The sequence below is a fragment of the Psittacula echo genome (assembly GCF_963264785.1).
Source record: "Psittacula echo genome assembly, chromosome: 4".
Lineage (NCBI taxonomy): Eukaryota > Metazoa > Chordata > Aves > Psittaciformes > Psittacidae > Psittacula > Psittacula echo.
In genome coordinates this window covers 37,420,117-37,446,112 of record NC_137738.1, presented here as the reverse complement: position 1 = coordinate 37,446,112, position 25,996 = coordinate 37,420,117, and the positions used below count along the sequence as shown (strand labels likewise).

The 25,996-nt window shown below is 37.9% G+C and overlaps 1 protein-coding gene across 1 annotated transcript in view; it reads right to left on the bottom strand.

Annotated features, from left to right (window-relative positions):
- UTRN (utrophin) overlaps positions 1–25,996 on the bottom strand; it is a 404,863-nt gene that overhangs the window by 265,100 nt on the left and 113,767 nt on the right. Inside the window, exons 19-31 of the mRNA XM_080615656.1 lie at positions 25,607–25,726; positions 24,775–24,876; positions 21,669–21,776; positions 20,907–21,086; positions 19,444–19,610; positions 17,607–17,730; positions 15,785–15,872; positions 13,091–13,326; positions 12,642–12,822; positions 9,849–9,994; positions 7,086–7,298; positions 1,356–1,469; positions 392–547 (exon numbers count right to left, since the gene is read on the bottom strand). Of these exons, the coding sequence (XP_080471782.1) occupies positions 392–547; positions 1,356–1,469; positions 7,086–7,298; positions 9,849–9,994; positions 12,642–12,822; positions 13,091–13,326; positions 15,785–15,872; positions 17,607–17,730; positions 19,444–19,610; positions 20,907–21,086; positions 21,669–21,776; positions 24,775–24,876; positions 25,607–25,726 (1,935 nt within the window). The remainder of the gene's footprint in view (positions 1–391; positions 548–1,355; positions 1,470–7,085; positions 7,299–9,848; positions 9,995–12,641; positions 12,823–13,090; positions 13,327–15,784; positions 15,873–17,606; positions 17,731–19,443; positions 19,611–20,906; positions 21,087–21,668; positions 21,777–24,774; positions 24,877–25,606; positions 25,727–25,996) is intronic.

Genomic DNA, 25,996 nt, shown 5'->3' with positions numbered 1-25,996 from the left:
TGAAAGCAGGCAGAAATTACACAGGACCAGAATAATATTCCAGGTTTCAGGAATAACAGAATTAGAAGGTGTCTTCCTTCCCACCCACCCCAGAAAGAGCAGCATAAGGCAAAGTGAACAAATTAATCTTTAGTTACAATTAAAGAGTTTCACTGTGCTCCTTCCAGTTAGATACCAAGAAATTCATGTATTCAAACAAAACTACTGTTGTGCTGGTATTCCCTAACATATTTGAACTTCTGAAGGATTCACTGGGTCAAGTTGTATTTCAGCCATTTTGACAGTGGGACAAGTAAAACATACTCATCCCACTGTTTCACCACTTCACCTCCTCACCATCCTACCAATACCAGTAACAAGCAAGAGCACCAGCAATGTATGGAGAACTCACCTGTTTGCTCAGTTTCTCCCATTGAGTCTGGCAGTCCACTAGCCTAGACTTTAGCCAAGTATTTACACTTGCAATAGGCTGGGCTCTTAAAGCAGACTCCACTTCTTTCATCTCTTTCAGAGATGTTTCAATTGTATCCATTTCATTGACAAACATCTGAGCACACAGAGAAAATAAATGTCCTTATTTAGCAAGAAATCACATGCATTTATACAATATCAATAGTTCTGCAATTCTTAATTATTCCAGAGAAACCTTAGTATAAAAACAGACTAATGCTGTGTTCAAAACCAGATTGTTTAAAACAATCCTTCAGTGGCCCAAAACATCAGAACTATGTGACTAAAAACCAATATATATATATATATGCAGCACAACCATCCTCACATGCCAAGTGTCAACACCAGAACAATACAAGTTTGAAGATTATGTGCACTAAATACCCTCATGTTTCGGACATACCTCACTTACATTCTTCTCCCAGAAAGAAACATTTGAAGGTGCACTGTAATTACTTACTATAAGAAGAAATTCTGCATATTTGTGATCATCACGTGCCACTAGCTAGGAAGGAACCTTACTTGTAAGGCACATGCAATCCCTAAACCATAGGAGCTTCATCACAGTTATTTGCTTATTTTTACTGCCTTTGGGAGTTTAATGCAGAAAGCACTTAGCACTCACAAATTCAATTCCCTTATCGTAAAATTGGGAAAAATATATAAACATTTTCTGTGGAAATAATGTCAACTTGTAGATGAGTATTTGTAAACATGATAAAGACCTTTGAAAACTAAAAAGTGTTATGGCTACACATAAAGAACCAATTAAAATGTGCCTTGAGGAAAGATAAGACAATTTTTCTGGGGGGCTTTGCGGAATATTTCATGGACAAAGCAAGCAAAATAATAAAGAAGAAAGTCATTATTTATTTCAAAAGATTTCTCAAGAGAGCAAAACTTACTGTGCACTGGTCAAGTTGCCTTTGAAGTCCTTCAGTATTTCCTTGTACAGCCTTTTCTGTCATTAAAAAGTCTTTCACACCATCCATCCACTTCTGAATGACTTTTGAATCAGCCTAAATCAAAAATAGTAATGAAGAGTTGATACAATATCATGATGAAGAATGTATGGCTGTTGCATTTCAACTTCTAGCCATGTCAAAAGAATATTTTACAAGCTTCTAGCATCACCTTGGTTTTGAATCAGACCACCTTTGGTTTAATTTTTGGTTTTGTTTTTTTCTTCCCAGTTTCTATTCTCAAATTTATATGAAAATTAAATTCACAATTGTGATATTCTCATATCCATGCCGCAGCACTGTTTAACTGACACAGCACTGCTCCAGGCTGTCTACGACAGAGAAACACAGAATCAAGCAAGGAGGTAAGCATGGCTCTGAGAAGTAGGTGGTTACTCTTCATATGAAGGACCTGGCTGAAGGCTGGGAATAACATTTTCCTGACAACAGAAACCACATGACTGCTTCCACCACACTTGCCCAGGAGACACACTGCACTCCAAGGAAAAGACAGGGCCCTATATATATATATATATATATATACATATATGTGGGGAGAAGAGGAGGGGGTAATGCTGAACATATCTGACAGGTTGAAACTATGCTGGGAAAGCCATTCCCTTACAGAGAAACACAGGCACAAAAGAAGAATGCCACAGATGATTACACTAACCATAAAAAAAAAAATCTAGCTGTTTGAGGCCAATACCAGCTCCAGGGCAATGCACATGGGAAAAAAGGAAGCACATACACAATTTCAGAGTTATCTGACCTAACATCTGGCAATTGCCATTTATCCTGCGATGAGGTAGGTGGGGAGGGAGACAGGAGGGTCGACATCTCCTTCCCACAGAATTATGGAGGTCGTCAATCATCCTTACAAACAAAACAATCACAAACTTTGAGCAGGGAGAAAGCTTTTCTTTGTTCTGGTTCAACTGAGTTATGTGACTGTCGTTTTCTACTAACATAGCTAGAAGGTTTTTTAATCAACATTTTTGGACTAGGTTTAAGACATTTTGGTTAGGTTTAAGAGATGGCACCTTTTTATTCTGCCACAATTGCCATCACAGAGCACTGTTATTGAGAAGCTGAGTTAAAGCTCATCAGCTTAACCTTCTACTCTGCATGTCACCGAGGAGGAAAGCACAGAGTTTCCTTAAAAACCTTGCAATAACAGTTCTTTCAAGATCAATACACTACACACTGCTTCTCAAAAAAAATTCTGCACTAATGAAACCCCATTAGACTAAGATCATGCTTATTTTTAGGCCAATGTTACCATGAGAGGTCAAAGTCATGACATTTTCTTCATTCCTTTTCCATTTGGGGAAATTTCCTGCAGCTGATTAGCCTGAAAATAATTTTCCAAAAAACCAGACCCCAGGAGGCTTAACAGTGAACCATGGCTTAATGTAAAATAATACATATTTATAGAGGTTGCCATTTGAAAAGGCATTTTAGTATATAACTAATTTAGCTTGCTTACAGTAAGCTACTTACCTAAGTAGCTGGAGTGAACTGAGTGGGATTACTCACAAAGTTAGGCATACATTTAAATGACTTGCTGAACCACAAACCAAGACTGTAAAAGTTTAGTGAAGTAAATGTTCCTGCACTGCACAGGTAAATAATTACGAATGGTCAAATACCCAGTGTAGGTTGTTGGTGTACGAGAGCTCACAAATTTTAGACATGAACTAAAAAACTGTATCAGTTTCTATAATTTATTCTGGCGAGAACAAAAATCAAATGTGTTGAAATTTAACCTGTTTGCACCTAGAAAAACCATGATGTACAGCCATGCAATAGATTTCAAGGAACTGAAGGTAATACATAATCAAAGACATAGCAAGCCACATTGTATTAGAGCTGTGATAACACAGAATAAGAGATATAGAAAATTTCTTGTAGAAAATATTAGACACAAAACTGATAAAATAAGCCTTGTCTATTTTTCCCATCACATGAGTATTACAGACAGTCTCACAGTAAAACACAGATCGTGTCACTAATGCATGTGTTGTCAGCTTGGGGGAGCCTTTGTCACATCACAAATCACAGAAGGGCCACCTGAGCTGCAGGACCCACAGGCAGATCTGCCAGAGACTTGCTCATCAGGCTAACAAGGACATTTTAAGCACTGTTCATTTGTCTGCTCACTGTTAAAATTAGAATACTTACACTCACTTTATTTTCAAAAACCTAAATGTGGGGAATGCTGTTTTGGGAAATGCCAGCTTTTAAAGGTGAATTAGGAAAAAAGGAAACATTAAAAGTAAACCAACACTCGAGTGTAGTTGTGCATAACTACGTTTTCCAAGGGTTGTCATCCACTTACTCTTTTTTTTTTTTCCTTTCTCCCCTATTTGTAATTTTTTTCCACCCTTTAATACCCAAATGCTTCATCTCCTCTCATAATCAAGGAGATACTGTCCAGCCATTCTCCAAACTAATCTTGTGTCTATGGTATTACATCTCCAGTACTGACCTATTCAGTGCCTGCACCAGGACCATATACAGAGTCTCCTGTATCAGTGTTTCTTGCAGTGCAAGTTCCATCCTGATCTGCCAGTACTGTTCACAACATTTTTATTCAACTTGTTCTACATTCTCATTTTCAGTCATACAGTGCTAGACTGCAAAAATCTCTGTATAGATTAGCACCACTCCTTCCAAAGGAAAAATCAGGGAATATAAATACATGACTGCCCATCACTGAGAGCTTTATGAAACATTTAGAAAATACAGGAACTGTGCACTTAAAACTTCAGTTCATAAGAAAACACCCCCATATTTCTACAGCTAGCATCACTACGCATTTCTTCCATTTTCAATTATTTAATAATGACTTCTATTGTTTCTTCTGCTTTAATTGATTTTTCAGCTTCTCTACTTTTTTTAAGGTAACAGGAAAGGTTTTAACATCTCAGCACAAAATTCCATCCTCAGATCTATACAATAGAATGAGGCTTCAATGCTCTGCTCTCCAATAGCTTTTCACATGGGCATAAAAATCCCCATCTCTCAGTGAGTGTTTCATAAACAACATCGCTTTGGACAGCTGTAGAGAACAGGGCACTTCACCTTTGGCTAGAAAAACTACATAATTGATTACTAAATTAAAAACCTACTATGCTAATACTGCACAGTGTGTACCTCACTCTCAAGTTAAACATGACAGAGAATTTCAGTTTTCAGGAGCTATTCTTCACTCAGTTAAAGATGTGATTTAGAAAAGTAGGTGCATGTACAGACCACTCAACTGAACTTGATTCAAGTGCAGAAAGAGTTCTGCACTTACAAGAAATAAAGGGAGAAAAAAGTGCTGCTGAAACCAATGATATAAGTAGGTCTTCCTCAATATAGCTATAGACAATCAAGCCAACTGAAAAGCTGCAATCATTGGAACAAAAGAGACAGATCGAAAGTTGTTGCACGAAGAACTGAGGCAGGCTTACATGCAGAATATTTATTCTGTCATGCTAAATAACTAAGTGCAACCAGAAAGAGAGGGAAGGGAAGAGAATGAGAAACAGTGGGATATTGTACATTTAGGTCAAGTCAGGAAGAAAATTAATGAGGAAGTGGTTGCTGGAAACTCATCACGAAGGGCTTAGCTAAGCCTTAGAAGCTAATTTCTTCTAGGATCCTGTACAAGCCAGCTCACTTTGGGCAGTCAGCTCCTGCTGAACAGTAGCATCAGCTCCTCCACAATTCCACATCATCCCACAGGCTGCTGCAATCACCTATGGAAGGATGAGTCTGAAGAAATCAGACTAAAAGCAGAAACTCTTTCAAATGTAAGTGCACAAGTACACATATTCTTGAACATGTTTTTTAAGAGGGGGGGCGTGGACAGCTTTTATCTTTATGCTTCACATAATACAACCTAACTAAAGAAATGCACACTTTTTCCTCTGAAAACCTACATAAAATTCTTCCTCTTCTTCATAGCTTGGTTTGCAGCTTCCATTTACAAGTTCACCAGCCTAGACTGGACTACACACTATTCATACATACACATCTCACACACACACTGCTACGAGCAGCTCAAGTCCTGAAAAGAACAATTAATGAAAACCATGTCTGAGCAGGAGCAAGTTTTTCCTCCCAGTCTTTTTTCCCCAAAGTAAAACTTGGGTGTCCACTCTGCTTTTCACTGTCATTTGTTTACTTTAGTAAACAAATTACCTTACAATCTGTTACCTTAGTATGACTTCTTCCAGATTTAAGGTTTGTTTGGTTGGGGGGTTGGGGGTAGGGTGAATAGGAAGGGGGTGAGTTGTTTTGCTTTGGGTTTGGTTTGCTTGGTTAGTTGGTTGGTTTTTGTTTTGTATTTAAAAGACAAGACAAGGCTTTTACTACTTCTGAACTATCATCAGCAATGGCTTGTCCAATTTTAACTACAATGCCAGGCATGTCAATTACCTGGCCTTCCTAATGCAAACTTCAGCTTAAACACGCTTGTTCTTGCCTAGTCATTAAAAATTCTGTCTGGCTTAAGATAAATTAAAACCAAACAAAAACCCCAATGCTTGGTTTCAAGTTTGAATCCAATATCCACTAGAAACAGCTTTTTGCTTCAGAAGGAAGAGCAAGACTGAAATAAACCTTTGGGAAAAAGTGGTAGTGTGTCTGCATGGCACTAATGTTCTAAAACAGGTGCATGTAGCAAATTGCCTTTTTGGGGTTTTGTTTTTGTTTTACAAATTGTGTGATACACACTCTGTTAAATGGAAAAGAATGCAAATAATTCTACACATTAAGATGCTTAATGCATGTGAAAAATACAGATTTCTGTAAGCTAATGCACGTGTGTCTTCACCCCAAGAGATGGAGAATCTCTAAAAGCACCTTCTTGCTTTTTGAAGCTTAAAATACAATAGGAACATGAAAATAGGAAACACAAAGAAACCATCTAACCAGGAAGTACTGAGTCAATGTCAGTTAAATTACTTAAGCAATTTTCTCTCCTCTATCAATGCGTTAAACATCTGAATACCCCTGCTTTTAATCCCTTCATTTTTAAACCATTGGGATTTTTTGTCATGCAGGATTTCACATGTGTGTGTATATAAAAATATCTAAAAATATGTAAGAGTGTTGATTAATCTTAATTCTTTAACCTTCCTTCATGACACTTCAGAGGCCATCTGTTGGAACTGGAAAGCTCACTGTACTATATAAGCATTTTCTTTAGTTCCTTCTTGAACAGGCTGTACTATTTTTTTATTACTGTTGACAGAAATTCCACTTGAAGGAGCAGTTTTTTTGTAGCAGGTACAGAATTTCAAGTTTAGATGTCAAAGGCACTGGGCATCTGACACCAACCACATTAGAGAGCACACAGCTACTGGTGGGATCGAGCATTCAACAGCACAGCTGACTTAACCTCAGTGTAACCTTTGCTTCTGATTGAAAGACAAGTAATCCTAGTTTTAAGTGAAAAGTAATTCTATTAGAACATAAAATAATATCTTAGGATGTTAAAAGTCCTCTGCTACCCTGCTACAAATACACTATATAGGCTTTCAGCCTCTGCCACTATAGTGGCCCACCAACATTTCACTTCTCAATCAGTATCACTGGGACTCCTGCAAGAACACAAAGAGCTATAAAACAAATCAATTATCTAACAAAACCAAAACAAAACAAATCCTTTCATTTTACCTCAAATATTCTCAACTTGGATGTAATTTCCTCCAGCAGTTTAACATCTTTGGAAATCTTGAGCTTTAACTTGTCCCAGTGTCCCTGCACATACTTAAACTCTTGTGTGCAGACCTTTTTTATATCCAAAGGAGCATGTTTCTCCAAAGCCTTTGTTTCTTCAGCAAGTTTATCTATCCTGGGCTTCTGAGCTTCCAGTGTCTCATAAACCACCTATAACAAAAAATAAAAAAAACAGTATGTCTGATTCCAGTATTAGCCATACAAGAGGTACACACATACAAGTGCAAGTGCATCAAAGGTTTTGTTGTGCAGAGAACAGATGCAATGAAAAGTGATATTCCAGTTACTAAAGTTATTGCAGCAGAGATGTCCAAAAAACCTTTTAAGCAGCAAAATCTTCAGCTGCTCTACCAGTGCAGTAGCAGAGATTACAGAATGGCCTCTAAAGCCTGAACAAATAGCTAAACACACTCACGCACCTCTCCTGGGCTGTAGGGTCATAGCAGTCAAGTTAGCAAAGCAATGGCTATACTACACCTAGGTCATTAAAGAAACTGCAGTGTAGACACAACAGGATCTCAGGTGTTCAGGTTGGTCTGGATTTTTTTTTATTCCCTTCACAGAGATATATATATATTTTTATAACAAAAGAAAACAAACATTAATGCTCACACAAACAGGTTCAGCACGTCCTTTGAATTGTGTAAAGTAACATTATTGTAACATCTAATTGCATTAAAAGCACTGGATACATGAGTTTTGAAAGTTACTCTTCCAACTGGAATACAGGGAGGATACAATCGGAATATATTTACTAGGGCATTGCTGGTATGAAAAGTCACTTTAGCCAAAATACCTGATTTCTTAATATTAAGGAAAAAATAACAGCTGAAGGTATAAGCCAAGACATGAAATACGCTGCCACTTCATTAAACTGGTCATTTAAGTCCTGCTTTAAATTTAAAGAGAGATACTTTGAATGAACACATGAAACCATTACTAATTTCATTAATTTAACTTTGCTAGTAGATATATTTAACGTGTACATGTGGGACATGCGCATATTTTACTGTATTATACTGAATCTTCTTTTGATATGTTTATATTTTCAATTTTCTTTTGTATTTACAGGAAATAAACAGGATAAGATGTACCATTTCCTCTAAAAAGATAGTGAGGTATCAATGAGACTGAGAAGAGGGATGTATATCCACAAAGCAAGTGCTTTCTGTGCACTGGGCCACAAACAGAGTCAATCCCTGGCTTGCGTCTATGCCTGAAGCACTTAGCAGTGCCTGCTACAGTACAGAACGAGCTGGGCAATCCCAGGTCCACAAGCAGGTCATTATTCATGGTTTGTTCCCATTTCCCATCACACTCTTTAAAGCTTCCACACTGGCATACCATGTACTTTCAGGTCAATTAGTCTCTGAAGAAAAGGAGAGTAGGGGATTTGGGCAGAAGCGGGAAACAACAAGCCTCCAAAGAATAAATGCCATTGCAATTCAACCAGCACATGGACCAGAAAAATCTCTGCCAACTTTAAACAATACAGAAGCAATGTTAACAGAGAAAAACAAAGAACTCAGAAATGTGGGGGGTTTTTTGTTTGTTTGTTGGGTTGTTTGGTTTTTTTTTAATCTGCTGCTTCAAAAACCCCAAAGTATTAACTCCACTGTTTACTGGGCTTTTAAAATACATATTTGATCACTCTCTGCTGAATACAGAAGCATATAAAGACACGCATGGCCTCTTCTTACCCAGCAACTGGAGTTCAAGAGCTCTTCCAGAGTCACCTGCAACTGCCTTATGCCACATAGAGAAAAATACGTGTTTCTGAATTAAGCTTGATTCCACATGCCAAAATATTTGTCTTGTTTTTTTAAAGGAAAAAAAAAAAAAGTACCACTGCCACAGGATTCTATTTCCTCACTCCAGCCTTCACTTATCAAATCACTTTGTAAATGATATTTACAAAGCAACTGTTATCCATACATTTTCCCCCTACTTTATTGGTTAATATTCAGAAACAAAATACTTTCTCTACTGGACAGAATTTGTGCATCAATTACCTTTATGGCTTGAAAGTACTGTTTCCCTTTGAAAGGCAAGCTAGAGATCAGAGAATAGTTACTCTTCCATAACAGCCAAGCAGGATGAAACAGATGATTTGTTAACCAGGTGGCTGCGATGCAGCTCAGGCAGAGAGAGCTGAAAGGCAGCTCCCAAGGGAGAGAAGGGCAGCTGGCTCCCGGCTTTCCTCACAACCACACTCAGCAGCAAAGGAGCAAACCTTGGACAGGATCACCACCCTGATCCAACCAAGCTCCTAAGAGGATTCACCCAGTGTCCTGACATCCATTTTAGGGCAGCTCAGCACAAGGGAGACTTAAGCACGTTGGAGAGAGACTGGGAAGACTACCAGGGTGGTCCATGGTGCTGCAACACTTCAGAGATCCCTTAGTCTCCTCTTCTCCCTGGTGAGTCAACCCAGTTCTCTTGGCTTCATCTCCTGGCACAGGCATCAAGGGAAGCTGTGATGTCTGTAGGCTTGCAGAACCTGGACATGTCCCTCAGCAGCCTGTTGTAACGCAGCTTTCAGTAAGCAACCCCCAGAGATCCCACTTCCACGCAGCATTTACTAATGAACCTCCCCCTAAGTAACATTTTAGTTATTGCACTGAAAACAAGGCAAGAGAAAGGAGGATGACAGTAGCTGAATAAGCAATTTCCTCACTTCACTGCAAAGGTAAGAGTTACCTTTGCCTGCTGCAGGGCCTTCTCAACCTTACTGGGTTCACTCAGCCCACTGGTGATGGACTGCTGCTGGCACTCCAGCTCTCTCAGCGTGTCCTTCAGCCGCTGCAGAGAGTCCATGTAGTCCTGGCTCGGCTGGCTTTCTGTCTCTGGTGTCATTAAAAGGAGTAACAGAACAAAATACAAGGTTAGAAAATAGACACGAGACCCAAATTACAAGAGACGTGGACATAATCAAAGTTATTAAAATAATTTAGAGAAAAGAAATCATGTGAAGCATTGATTGAATCCTGATGAGACCTTCCAAGGGCTAAAACTCTTCTGCTGTGGCAATGTTTTTACTTTAAAGAATGTTAAATATATGTAATATAAATAATAGATTAATAAACATCCAATGAGAGCCCCTCCGAAAAAAAAAAAAAAAAAAAAAAAAAAAAGAAAAAAATGTTAAAAACTTAATCCCATCTTTAGTTTTTTCTCTAACACCTGAGCACCTAAATCTCTTGGGGTAGGTGGAATCAACAGTACACAGGCTTCTGCATGCCTAAATACCCACAATTTGGTATTTCTCATTTTAAAGAGGTTTTAGACATATCTACCATTTATATGCAACCACACACAGATACCTACTACATATAGAATATAAAGTAGAGCTTATATAATAGCCATATATTACTTATGAAGTTAAATATACACACTACATACAGTAAGTATAAAAGCTAGTATTTTTATATATATATATAAACATATGTATTACTGTGGCAGTAGAGATTGGGGTTGTATTTATTTGGGCATTTTTATATACACACGTGCACAAAACCATAAAAATAGCAGCTTTCAGCCTGTTGCCAGAACAAATACACTATTTGGGAAGACTGAAAAGAGAATTCAACTTTGAATGGCGTATCTTCTACTTGCAATCTTTGACTCTCATCTCAGATTTTGCTTGAGCCACCCCTCTGTGGAATCCCAGGCAGGAGGCAGCACCTCACTGGCATTTCAAAATGAAAACTTCAGCAAACAGGCTTTGGGCTATAAGACCCATACTGTGGTATGCATGTTCTCTGGCCTTGGATTCCTAAGCAATTTCATTACTGCCGCAAGTAAAAATTAATCTAAGTTTTGTTGTGACTCACCAGGTAGCTTTTCAACAGCTTACTGTCAGGACTGTCATACCATGTACAACTAAGGAATAAGTCAGCATTTCTAAAGAGAATCAGAGTTATCTAGCCTCCTCTTCTTAAAAAGCCAGGATTAAAGGGAAAAAAAAAAAGCAAATAGGTGCACTGTCACTAACCTACAGCAAAACCCAAAGGAGAAGAAAATAGTTTTAAAAGCCTTCCATTTACCAAAAAAAAAAAAAAAAGTCACAATTCCCATAAAGCTGCCGGTAGAGATAGGACTGAGTTGCCAGAGTTGCCGAGTTGCCCTCCATGAGGGCATTTTCAGAGGCTCATAGAAGAGCCATGAAAAGGGATAGACTTCTGTCAGTCAAAGCCTTCCAGGTTCACAAACGCTCAAGTGACACCACCAATTGTTTCTCCCAATTACATGGCTCTGGAAGTTCTTTTATCTTACACCAATTCAAGCTGTGTTGTAAATAAACAGCTTAAACCCTGAAATGAAATTTGCCTCTGTTCTTTATCAATACTCAATCTGCAGAGAAATGATCATTTAAAAAACCCACACAAATACAAATTTGACACATAACACTATGCAAGGTGTTTTTATGACTAGTTCAAACATGCTAGTAATGCCTAAAGTGATGTACGGCATGAAAAACTACGGAGTATTTTGTCACATCATGTAATCATTACCAGAACAGACAATAGCAATAAAATTATTCAAAAGTACATGAACATAGAACAGTCATAAAATAATAATTCCTCACAGTAAGCATGAAATCATACCCTATAATTTGAGCATGGCAGACAGATACATTATTCATACAGTTTTCTGTATGGATATAATCAAAAGTATGCAGGCTTCGTGCAACACATTATATAGATGGCCTAACAACTCAGTAATTGAGCCTATTTTTATAAAACACAGAATAAAGTATTAATGCTCTTCCATTTTGGGCTGTTAGCAAAACACTTCCTTCAAATTCCTCAGAAAGAAAATGAGAACTAAGGAAAAAATATCCTTATAGATCTGTGGTCTTGCTATTCAGCTATAAAATATTAACAGCGCTACATATTTTGTGCACTACATTTAAAATCCTTTAGAAGCCAGCATGACTGGTTTGAATGCTCGTAATGAAATTTTTAACACAACAAAAACCCAAGCAAAAAGTGCCTGAGAAGCAAGCCAGATTCCAAATCACTTCAAAGATGAAATTTCCAAAAGGAATTATGTATGACTAATGTGCTCAAAGCATCTATGAAAAAGAATAAATTTCACATGCACACTTCAATTTTACAAGGTTCTCCTAATCTTCCATTTTTTTATTTCTAGCATTATTATTTATTTCTCTAAGTGCCAGAGATACACAGCTTTTCAGAATAAATTATCCACATTAAATATGTTTTGCCAGTTCCTTAAATGTCAGTTCAGGAATGTTGCATCCTTGCATAATCACTTCTAATACCATGGAACGATATATTTTGTAGCATGCACAGAGGAGGTGATACAAATATCCTTCTAGGGAACAAAAAGATTTTGTCAGCCTGACCCAAAGCCTCCCAAAATCAGTGGTAAAACTCTACTAGAATTCAGTGAGCTTTCCATCAGCTCAAAAAATACATATGTATGTATACACACACACACACACATATATATATATATTCATTTTACCTTTCTTCAGCTGCTGGTGACATTCCTCAAGTTTCTGATGAGTGAACTTGAAGTGTTCAAGAAAGCTATTCAAGCTCTCCTGAATGAAGTTTGGAGGCATGGGCTGAGAGGTGAGTGTCTTGCAGGTGGCTTTCAGGTGTTCCAACTGTGGACTCAGGCTTGCAAGATGAGTCAAGTCTCGCTGTGAAAGATTAAAAACAAAATCATATCTCACTTGCCTTGTTAACACAAGGATTTTAGTAAGCTGCTGCACTATAGCTCTTCCACACTACTAGGGCAAGAACATTAAAGTGACATAGGGTCCAAAATCTCCGTCTCAAATCTGGTGCCCTGGAGGTCTCAAATTTTGAGTTGCCTTACATTACCTTACTGACTAGGCTAAGCTCCTCTGGGGCATTCTGTGCTCCTAACAGCTTCTAATCAAAATTACCAAGTTTTGCCAGACTTACCTGACATAAGTCTTTCAGGACTGCTGAGGGCTGGGAGGCTGAAGAAGTGTAATTTTTAAGCAAGCCATCCTTCTCAATTACAGTCTTTTCAAGATCATTCATTTCCTTAAAATATGCATTTATATCTTCCTGGTACTTTATCTTTCTGGTCACTTCTTCCAAATGTTGAACCACATCTTTCCAGCCTGACAATGTTTTCTCCATCACAGTTTTTATATCCACTGTAGAAAGACCTTCTGAAAAGATTATACAACTTGTTATATTAACTGCAACACATTTTGATTAACAGGCATTTAACCTTTCCTCTCTTCAAATACAGGTGCACACTTGTATTAACATGCAAAATGCTTTGATTCCAAGTACACTATCCATAAAACTGTATTTATTATTAACAGTGTTTTCGCTTTTTATTTCGACATTAATAGTAAAATAGAGCACAATATTCCACTTCCATTCTTTCCCTTTGATAACTTCTGAATTCATAACAATGAGCTGACTCTTGACCATCATGACTTTTGTCTAAATGCTGATAATGTAGAATTATGTAAAATAAGCTTTAAGGAAGCTTCCAGTGAATTAGTTTTTTGTTGAAATGATTCTATACTCCACAAAGAAAAAGGGAAGCAGTAAGATGGAAGGGAGCAATAAATTCATTAAAAAGGTAGATGGAAATCCTGTCAGCCTGGGAGTCAGAGGGAGAAATGTAGACATGATTAATATGAACAGCAAAAAAGCAAGACAAGAAAACACGAGGTTATTTCCCACTCACAGTGAGTACATGAAACACTTGCTACACCATCTTTTTGACAAATCAATGCATTACTTGAGGATGCAGTGGCAGAATTGAACAGACCTCCCAACCATTCCTCCTGCGCTTATTTCCTCAAGCATCAGAAGTACTGACAATTCTGTTACGTATGAAGAAATTTCATGGCTATGTACATTCTTGCCATTGCAAGTTTATGATGCAGATTCTCTTTCAAGGTACTACCTTCTTTATATAAGGCATATTTGGGTCAATTGAATACTTAACAATTCTATCATTTAGATTAGAGAGTCGGAGGGATTTTTGCTGCACTCCTTTAGCATAAGTGGAGCCCAATGCTCTGGTCAAGGCAGCCAGCCAGCCAAAGCTGGAACAAGGGAGCTTGAAGGCTCTGTTCCATAGATCCTCCCTGTGCTTAACACTGGCCATATACTTGGCACGACTATAATACAGAAGCACAGCAGCTGCAACCAGCCACATAAGAGGAGCATACATGCAACGATAGATCACTGCCACTATGGCACGGCCTTGTACATGTTCCAAGACAGAAATGGTTGCCAGTGCTGTACATTATTCCACACAGGCATAGCTTGGCCTGGATTTGGAGAGAAGGGCTGTCATTCTGAGCTGGACAAAACATACTAGCAGACCTGAACAAAGCCAGGGGCTGTAGGTTATTTTCTATAGATCCCAACCTTTACAATGGCAAATAATTAGGAAGCAATTTCTGTATTTTTTTCTTTTGCTGATACAAAGCAGTTTTTGAACTATGTATTTCTCATTATGATCAACAGATACTGGTTTCATAGACATGACCTATTACAGCTGAACAGGTTTATAAAAGTGAGACAGGGGAGGTAGGACTTCTGTCCAGGGTTGAAGACAAGCAACAGCTACTAATATTTACAACCCAATCTCCAGGTTAAATCAGTGGCTTCCAGCCACCAGCTTCAAGGCAACAGCACACACTGTAAAAACCTTCAGCTGCATTAGGCAAGGAGAGGAGGATTGGAGATGCTTAGCAGACCAGGGCATCCAGGCAAAAGGACTGGCTGGAAAAAATGTGACAGTTGGAAAATCCAATGGAAATCAGTATTTTCCAGAAGGGATGCTGGTCAGTATGCAGGGCAGTGATACCATCCTCTTACTTGTCTGAATGCTACCAAGTCATAGCAATTTCACCAGAAGCCAAGTACATAGCAGATCTAAAAGACTGTTTCTGGATGATATGAAAGTTCTTTTATTGAGAAAGTCACATTTCACTGATGAAGTTTTGTCACATTATGAAGCGAGATTTTGGCAAGACCTAAAGATTCAACTTTCACTGATGTTAATTATAAGTTTCCAGGATAAGTGTTTTAATTGACAATCAATCATTTTCTTAGGCAACCATTTTCTTATGGCTCAAAGGCTTCTCTCTTCCTTTGAGCCATAAATTGTGACTATTATCATCAAAACATACTGACAGTTGTTACAAAAATAAAACAAGCTACAAATAAAAAGATATACACACATTTATCAAGCTTAAATTTGGGTTCAAAATTTCCACTTCAGGGCAGTTATATTTTAAAACTTTACACCTAAAATCTCCAAACAATTAGAATTAAACCAGCTCCTACCCTCAGAAACCCTGTTACTGCCATTTTAAGAAATTATTTCTATTTCTATAAAAATAATCCTTAAAAGATTGCAATGAACACGCACACGTTAAACAAAGAATATTGTTTCATTATAAGCTTCAGTAAAAACAAAACACACATCAGTAACTAGCAAAAGTAACAATAACCAGTGTCTCTGAAGGACAGAAAATGGAGGGAGAGGAAAGGAATATTTTGCGATGCTTAACTGGAGAGAGCATATTCCAGTATTATTTCCCAGAAAGCCATCTGATTAAAATCACAAAACAGAAAAACCTTCAAGTTGCTTACCCCTTCCCATTTGATCCAAAAGAATATGTCCACTTCGTTTCAGTTCATCTAACTTTTGGCTTTTTTCAACTCTTTCTTTTTCAATCACCTACAAAGTGAACACCAAAACAGTATCGAAAAGGTAATTTTTCTTGACACACACACACCCCCTCACCCCAGTAACATGTGTTTTCCTACTACTACCCAAAACACATTCCAGTTTTCTCAGATACAGCTCCTTCTAAGATGCATCCTAGCTCTGTTTGTTCAGAAAACAAACACAAAAAGAGTTAGCTCTCTCAAGTACCAGGAAAGCAGACTAGTCACAGCAACAGCAGGAATAAAAGGGTTGACAATTCTGCTGTGTGAAATCAGAATTGGGACACCAGCTGAAACAAGTCACTTGTGACCAAAAATTGTAATTATTTAATGTGAACCAGTCGAAAAAAGACATTTTTAAATAGTCCCTTCACTTCTGTTGCCTCTGCTGAGATTTCCAGTAGAAAGGAACAACCCGTTCTCTACAAGACCAAATAACAAGAACTATAGCATGCTAGTAATCCACTCATAGTGCTTCACTCTCCTTCATAAGGAAATGGTGAGAGAAATTCTATATGATTACCAAGATTTTTAGAGGAAGAAGTTCCTCCCTGAAGTCATAAGTATTGATGGATGTTCCTGTGTGAGCCAATGGGTATAATACACCCACAGAGGAGAGATACATTCCTTGTTCACAAGGCCACAACTTCAGTATCCTCTGTGATTACAACAAAGTATCTCCAAACTAAAATGTTTTCAAAACTAACGTCCCAGATCGTTACCCTGCTTTAGACTTATTATGGCAAATTCAGAAGCAGCATACATTTATTTGCGTAGCTGGGAAGAACAAACACTGTCCTACCCCCTTAGAACCCAATCATTTAAAAGCAGTGCTGTTCATGGGAACTTGGTGTTCATTTTGAAGCCTATTTTAAAGGCTACAAACATTCAGAAAGATCTATAAATAAACTATTGGGAGGGTTGTTTTGGTTTTTATTTCCACCAGCACTGCCGTTCCAAACATTCCTACTGGCACCATTTTGTACTACACCACTGAGAAGGAGTCTCCTTATAGATATTTTTAAGTATTGTCTTTGATTTCAAGAACAGGTTCAGGTCTGGCTGAAGCTCCACTAAGGCTTCATTAGGAAAGCCTGCTCAGCCCTCATTGGCAAAACATGCTCATGGAACAAAAAAAAGGCAAGAATATATTCCAGAGACAGAAGGAATAAAAGATAAAATGACTATTTCATGGATCCCACAGAATCCTGGAATATTATATATTCTGTCTTGCAGGTCAGTAATATACATGAGTCATAACCAACAGGTTTTCTCAAAAACTAATAGGGCAAACAACATGACCAAACATTATAACAATAGACCCCTTTGGACCTGCACAATGTGTGCAGTGTCTCAGCATGATTCAAGGAGTCTCTAAGTAACCTACTGGTCCATCTCTGCCAAATTACAGAAGTGGTGTCAGTCAAGCCCATCTCCAACTGTGAAACATGGAACCAAAACATTGCTGCTTAGTGGAAAAGATACTAATCCTGAAGACAGACATTTATTAGAACTCCAAAGGAGAATTCTGTAAGATGTTCTTAAATTTCCTGTGGACTGTGCAACACAACACCAGCAAAAATTTGTGTCCAGCTAGTCAGATTTCCATATATGCCCAGTTCTGAAACTATTTAACTAAAGGACTTAGTCCCCTCAAAGCATGTGGATCAGCCCACACCTCCAGCTGACAGCCAGCTTAGAGACAAAATATACTATTCACTGGAACACTATCTCCCCGTTTTACCTTCAGCTTTTCTTTCATGTTTGAAGTCTCTCTCATCTTCTTGTACTCTTTGATGTCTGCAGCCTGAATGGCAGATTTTGATTTTGAAATCCAGTTCAAGAGCTCAGCACTTTCAGCATCAAACCTGGTTTAAAAGGTCAGACAATTTTTTTGGTCATTTTTCCCTATTTGGTAGGACTTCTGATTTTTAAGACACAGTGTGAAAGTTCAGCACATTACTCAATTCCAAAACAGTACGGCTGCACATAAGATTCATGTTTCTCATATTGCTACTGCTCACAGGCAGCAGGACAGAGACAGATTTCCCAAAACCTGCCATAATAATAATTATGTCCATGGTATTAACTTTTAGGAGCAAATTGAGAATGCATGGTGCAATTTATTTCTTAACCTTTTTATACATACCTTCATGCAAACTATTACTGTTTCTTTCATAAGTCACAAAAGTGATCTCTCAATGCTGAGCACTTTTAAAGTAATAAACTAAATGTCAGGGACAAGACAAATAACAGTTCTAGATCTTGTAAAAGTCTGCCACGCTTCAGTCTGAAGAAAAACCTAGCAGCTTATGCATTCATGGCAGTGACAGTAGACAAACATTTTTGAGTGCTTAGGTGACTAAAGATTAGCTTATAGCTTAATATTTTTGGCTACAGTGACTGTGTCTATATTAACATACACCTAAAGCCACTAAGCTACAACTCACCACCATCAAAAAATAAAAACAGACAAGCAAACAAAAAAAAAAAAACCAACTCAAAAGCCCCAACTCCCAAATTAACCAATACTGTATATAACTTTAGAGAAGGTCAGATATTCTATACAGACCACAAGTCAAGCCACAATACAAACATACTACTTAATTAGTGTAAATCCTAACATGCAGTAACAACCCACCAACAAATGCAAAAGTGGCTGAGGGTCACTCAAAGCTTTCATGGGAAAACCTGCAAAATTCTAATTCCTGCCCATTTGTTGGTTTTAACATAAGCAACTGGGATCAGGCAAAAGTATCAGCAAGTTTAGCCTATTTTAACTGACCCTGTCCTTAATGCAGTTTGAACTGTAGGAAAACAGTGATAAAAGATCAAATCACTTTCGCTTTCTAAGTCTAATTCCTACAACTCACAAGACACGCAGGGAGAATGAACAGATGGGTTGCTGAACTGCTTCACTGCCTTGGACACCCATGTGCACACACAACCCCCACCCAGTCTAGGGGAAGGTGACCCTGTCTGTGGCAGGGAACTAGATAATCTTTAAGGTCCTTCCAACCCAAACCATTCTATGATTCTATACATGCAAGTCAGACAGCCACTCTAGGTATACTTGTGAAAGGAAACACCACTGTAATATTAATGTTGGTACTAAATATGAGGGAGATGGAATAGGTTTCTGAGCCTTTTTTTTTTTTTTTTGGTGCAGTTTCTCCCATTTCTCCATATATATTTTATGGAGAATCAAAAGAAATAATAAATAAATCAAAATACTTGGCACTTTCACAATACCTTTTAACTAAAGATGAGAAGATGTTTTTCCAAAATAAAGTAAATATAATTAATTCTGTCTTTCAGCAAAGGAGCTGAGGTACAAAGGATTGAAGATTTGCATTTTTTGAGAAACAGAACACCCATTTCCCCTTTGAAATCAACATCAGCTGCACACTTTCTGTTGCTCTAAAAAGAAGACTGCACATAACATTCCCTTCCTGTGCCCCAAGCCCAAACTCACAATGGCAACTTAAGTATTCCTTACTTGTGTAAAAAGCTAAGACCAAAAGTCACGAGTCCATGTGGTATCTAGTAAGCAAGGGAAAATGGCAGTGATATATACTCACTTTTTCTTTGCTTCACTGTCCCCTGGGATTTGCCTTTTCTTTGGGGGTGGTGGTGGGGGCAACTCCTGTCTGGATTGTTTAACCACTACCTGTTCCTTCAATGGTGTTTCCACTGCAGTCTTCTGTGAAACTTGTGACATCCCTATGCTTCCCACAGCTTGAGTTACCTATACAAAATAATTCAGCAAAAGAATTCAATGCCATTTTTAAACATAAACTGCTTAGTTCCTTTTATTTCTCAATCATAAAAGCCCATTCATTCACTCCTACAAATGATCACACCTAGCCGTCATGAAGCACCTGTATCATAGACACATTTCAGAGAAAAAGTTCATTATTCACTTCTTATGGATGGAAGCCAAGCATCAAAGTTCTCAGCTCACCAGAATTTCATTCTAGTCCAAATGAACTAACACCAACAAAATAAGCATTATGTCTGTTTTCTTTCATAATTGCTTGGTTCACAGAAAGAAACAAGATCCTTTGAGATCTATATTTTATACTCATATATATACAATTCTATATTTTATACTCATACCTCATGAAACCAAGCCTAGATCCCAGAAACAGCTGATACACAGTGGATTTAACCTATAAAGTCACTCAGGTCAATAGAAAACCTCTTTAATGGTTTATAAAGTAAGTCCCACAGGAATCAACCTGTAAGTTCTAAGTATGTGCTTGATATTTAGAGGGAGTGAAAGGATGAAGACAGGATTTGGCACTCTCCAGTGCTTTGACTCAAACGAAAAACAAATTAAAGCCATGTGGCTGAAATGGATCTCTTCTCAGACATTCACTCTATCCTAAGTGGATCATGAATCGGTTCCACAGCCTTCACCATATTAACATTTTAATATCACAAAAAAGGGGCTTATGAGTCATAAAACTGTCAAAACTCTCACAGAAGTCAATGGGCGTTCTGCCTAAATAAAAACATTACCAAGCACTCAAAATACTAAAATAAACATTTAACAATCCAGCTCGGCTATCATCATGACACATCAAACAAACAACTAATCTATTTTCAACAGATGAGAAATCATACTCACAGAGCATAAATGCTTGTATGACTCCCATTTATTTATCTATTCTGGGGTTTGGGTTTTGTCTTTGCTTTCTTTTAGTATCAGATTTAATCCAGTCCCAGCACTCTTACAATATTTAAAGGCATTTGTATTGATTAATACATGGCAAGCCTGCTTTATTCATCAGAAAAATGAAGCTTAATCTGTGTGAGAAAGGAGTAATAGTACTAGTCAGCTTAACAACTTGGGGTTTTGAAGACCAAAAAACACAGACAGCTCTGTCAGCAAATAAAGTCAGCCCCATGTGGAAGAGCACTCACCTACTTCTCTAGCCTGATGCAAAGCACTTGCCTGGACAATTTTTTTGACAGTATCAATGAGATTTGCATACACACAGACATCTAAACTAAGAAGTAATAAAGCCTTGTTAGGTACCTGGTTAGAATAATCCTCTAGCTTCTGAACCAAACTGTCCCACCTCTGAGTTAGTTCTTCTTGATCCTGGTCAATTTTACTTGATGCTTGGCCATTCCCAAGGATTTGGGCCACATCCTGACCTAATTCGTTCAGCTGGTCTAGTGTTTGCCGTTTCATACCCATATCCTCTTTCAAAATCTGAAATTAAAAGAAAGCATTAAGAGATGACATCAAGTATTACGCTGCCTCTTAGCTTTTAATTCCATGGTGGGGGCCGGGGAATATACCACCCGAGTCAGATTCATCATAGATTTCAAGACAGTTCCCTTGTGTAACAAAGCACTAACAGACACTATTAAAAAGAGCACATCGCTGAAACAGCTCCTGTAGCAATCAGCAGCATCTCTTAAGTTACAAATTATTAGCTCAGTTACAAGTAACACTATTAAAAAAAACAAAAACAAAACAAAAAAAAAAACAAACAAAAACCCAACAAAACCAAAACCAAACACAAACAACAAACAAAGCCCCAAAAAAACCCTGTCCAAAATCCCAGATAGCTGTCCCAAAGCTTGGCACAGCAACCTGGAATAACCATGGAGCAAGCTGCACACACTTTTTTTTTTTTTAAATTAAAGTGAAAGAATCTGGCAAGGAGAGAATATTGGCCTGGCTTCCAAAGTGTCATGCATTCACAGCTCCTGCTGGGGTCAAACTGGTAATTTGCCATTCATTTAGTCTATGAAATCTGACAGGGTAAAGCAGGACAGCGATACTCACTGCTAGTTTTCGAACATTCACGCTCAGGTCTGTTTGATCTTTAAAGTTGCTTGTCTGGACCTTACTCAAAGCCTCTTCTTTCTCAGTTAACCAAGCTTTCAATAAGCACTGCAGATCATAAGAAAAATAGCACAAGAAAACCCCAAGTTTGTCAAACCACTGTTGGTAACTCTTTCTTTAAGATCTCTGCATGCAAAGCACAGTTCTGCAGTCATTATATTCCACTTGGCATTAACAAAAATAGTACACTAAAGGGAGTAGGGGGGTGGGGAATATCAGATCAGAGTACTAAATAATACTTTCCAGCAAAAGTATTTCAACAAAACCATTTCGCAATATATCAGAGTGCACACATGCACACAAAGTTATTCATAGTAACCACATATCCAGCATAAAACTGCTGTAGGACTTATATTACAGTTAAACATATCAAAATGGTATATACAGTTTCTTCTGTTATTCACCCTTCTTCCTCTGTGATTACAAACATTTTCTCACAGAAGCTACACCACTGATAATTCAGAGCTCTTAGTCTAGGGTGTCAGTCAAATACTCAGATATTAATTAGTCTAAATTTGTACTGTTTACTGATGTAATGACTGTAGTTTACTGTACCTACATCCAATTGCAAAATAACTTCAGCAAATACTATCCATTAACTACTGAAAGCTGGAGTGGCTTGCTCTGCCTGGCACAAACTCAGGGGTCTTGAAGTTTTTCCACTTTTTTCTCAGAAAGCTGTCCTGGGTCTCACTTCTCTTCAGTCACACAGCACTACTATGGGAACTCCAGCAATAACTGGCATCAGGTATCAGAAAGTATTTTATGAATTTTATGTTATGTTGCAACATATACTGCTGCTGCTGCACAGCCATCTCCACAGAGTAGAATACTCAGCTCTCTATCCCACTCAGTTGCACAGCTACTGGCACACTGGTATGCCTCTGCCTTTAAGAAAATAAAATTATACAGGAAGGCAGACCTATTTGTTCTCTGAACAACACACTACAACACCCACTAGGCTCCTCAGTCTAGCTGTGCATTTTTGGCATTGTCCCAGAACTGACTACAGCAACTTTTGGGCCAAAGGGTTAAGGCAGTTTACACTGCCAATGTAAACTAATACGCAAAATGTACAGACAGCAAATATAACAGTGGTGGAAATGCCATAAGGCTGTGAGAAACAAAACTGTAACACCACATACTCCCAGCAAAAATCACGCTGGTATTCCAGCCAACATATTTATGCATAAGAGGAGCTTAAAACCCTTCAATGTATTCAATTAATTTCTGCTAAATCAGCAGTCAAAGATAACTGTCCCTAGAAAATTGAAACATAATTATCACAGTGCTAAGAAATATCTGGCACTGACTGAGGAATTTGTTTCCCGAGTGGTGAGAATTGTGTTGACTTGGCAATGTGGTTTCCAAAAATTTTCTAGGCAGTCACAAAAAGGCCAATGCATCACTGCTGCTCATCTCTCCATCTGGTTGGACAAAATGGAAAATGATAGTACCTAAATGTTTTAGTTACTTTTGTGTTAACAGAGTGTTTGTATTGAAGGTTTTAATTAGCTTCAAATTGCAATTTTTTTAGCTCATTTGATAATTCTCAAGGACAAAGAACTGTAATTCATACCTGTTAGCAATAAATGCACTGTTCATAGCTGAAGAACGAATGCAAACATAGGCTGATCTAAACCACCTAAGATAAACTATTTCCTCATTACTTGCTATCTGAGATTCTACATTAAACACAGATTATTTTTTTTCACTTTTATAGTAATTATATACAAATTAAAAAAAGATGAACACAAAGCAACTCCAACAGCAGATGACACTCTTTACTGTAGTGTAATATTCAGAGTGGACAGAAGCATGTTCACATAGGGTCATCAAAACTGAGAGCACAGACTGAGAGGTACTGTCTGTATCTTGACATATGGAGCAAAGACTTTTCAGGAATACTTATTTCTTAACTCAGAGACTTATCTTGCCCAACAGTTGCCAGAAAACGTTAGCACACCATTTTCTGTATGCATGTACACATATGTCAACACAGTATTTTAAAGAAATATGTATAAATAGTTACTTGGCATGATATGAACAAGAATCTGAATCTCAGATCCATATTAAAAACAAGGTCACATCAGCTGCAAATTCAGCTTATCAATATACTGCAAATAGATATGGAAGGGGTCAGGGAGAAATACATACGCAGCCCCAGAAATGCAGACAAAACAACCTTGTCAAAGAAACCAGGCTGTAACTGACAGCAACAGCTATATCAGTATTGTTCTACTTCTTTCAACTATCTAACAATGTGTGTATACTGAAGAGTTTAAACAATAGCTTACAGCAATAAATACCATCATTTAAGAAAATATTTAAGAAAAACCTTCAAAGGAGAAGCCATCAAATATTTAAAGCTGAGACACAAAACAAGCTCTCATACTAGGCATGCAAACCTAACACATGCAGTTGCGTTAGCATATCTTTTTATGCCCACAGTTAGTGTTTGAGCAGTACATTTAATATATATATGTAAAATGTGTGATACCAAGGCAGAAAACCCACAATGCTGCCTTCTTCATAATTCAACTGTTGGTCTAAACTCAGCAAGAAGAGATGAGCTGCATGCTTCACTATATTGACCAAGTGGTTTATGTTACTGAATTGGAAAACAGCATCTATTGATTAATTTGATTGCACAATTGTGTACATGTATCCATGCTGGAAGCACATATACCTTAATTAGGAAAATTTCTGTAATTACCAAACCATCAAACACTTAGTGATTCACTGCCATTTTGCTATCATGGATATTCCCACTTCTTGACCATTTTGCAAGCTACCTTTGGAATTATTTTATAAGTAGCTCTAAACTTTCAAACTTAACCTTCAGAAAATACTCCTCTTGCACTACACAGCTACTCTACTCCTCGAGAAACACTGGGAGCCCAAACACTGACACAAAATCTAGTTTTTCAAGGGTTTGTTCTGAAAGCTGTTAAAGCCTACTAAAGGGGCTTGTGGTTTTTTTGGTTGGTTGGTTTTCCCCTCCACAAATCAACAAGTCATTCTGGGTAACTAAAGAGCTCCTAACCTGCTCTTCCAGCAGCTCCTGCCACAAAAGCTGAATTTCTTGCAACTTGACCCGGCGTTCTTCAGTCCAACGACATACTGCTGTCCACCGCTCACCAAGCCTCTACAAAAGCAAGAAACTCATGAACACTCATAAGTCTCAGAAGAAAACCCAAAACCCAGATATTCAAAAGCATAATTTCTACTTCACAATAACCTCTTTCTACATTATAGCCACCTCCTTGCCAGTAATCACCATCGTCATACTGCACAAAGCCGGGCATTAAAACTTTCAAGGGCATTCAACTTAGGCCTTCTCTCTGCTCTTGCTGAAGTCAGTGAGCTGTATGATTGACTTCTAAAGGAGCCAACAAAGTAGCATGAATTTTGTTTCAACAAATTCTGTTTCACACTCCCTATACTTCAGGTTACAGTCTAACTTCTGACAAAAATAGAAAAATACTTCAAATGACATTCCCTAGCTAAATTGTGCTCATGCCCTTAAATGTATTTCCCCAACAGATTTTAACTTCCTACTGAAAATTAAAGAGTTGTACTGTGCATTTTCCCATTTTTATGAAACTGCTGAAAGGATCCACTATACAACCACCCAGGTCAGTGGGAACACAAGCAGTGTGACTCATCAGTAATTGAGCTGAAAGTCACCACAGCACTTCTGCAGGTTCTACCATATGCAAATTTAAAAATTATTTAGGTTAAGATGACTTTAAAAAATATTAAATTACTTTTCTAAAATAAACAGTCTTTGAACAGGAACATTTTGAATACAGTTACATGCAAAAGTTTTAAGTGCCTGCTAGTAGATTTAAAAAAAGAGGGCTCCAACATTTTACCTGCAATTGTTCCTCCAGAATAGCTGTTGCACTTTCCCCACTGCTTTCATCAACAATGACAACCATGTGTGTTAGGGAGTTTACCTTCACCTGTTCTGTCTCTAGGTCACTCTGCAGGCTCTAGAAGAACAAATCAGAGATTACCAACTTGGATTACATTTGCCAGTCTGCTGTTTTGGCCACAGTGACTAACACAACTGCTGTGGCAAAGTACTTGAGATTCAACAGTTAAGCACAGATTTTTACCACTGGGAATCACTTCACAGTTTAAATAAATGTAAGCAAAAGATTGCTAGAAGTGCACTCAAAACAATCCTGTTAAAATGCTGGAAAACACACAAGAGTGCTTTAAGCTGTATGCACCATACTTGACTAGAAGAATCATATGAC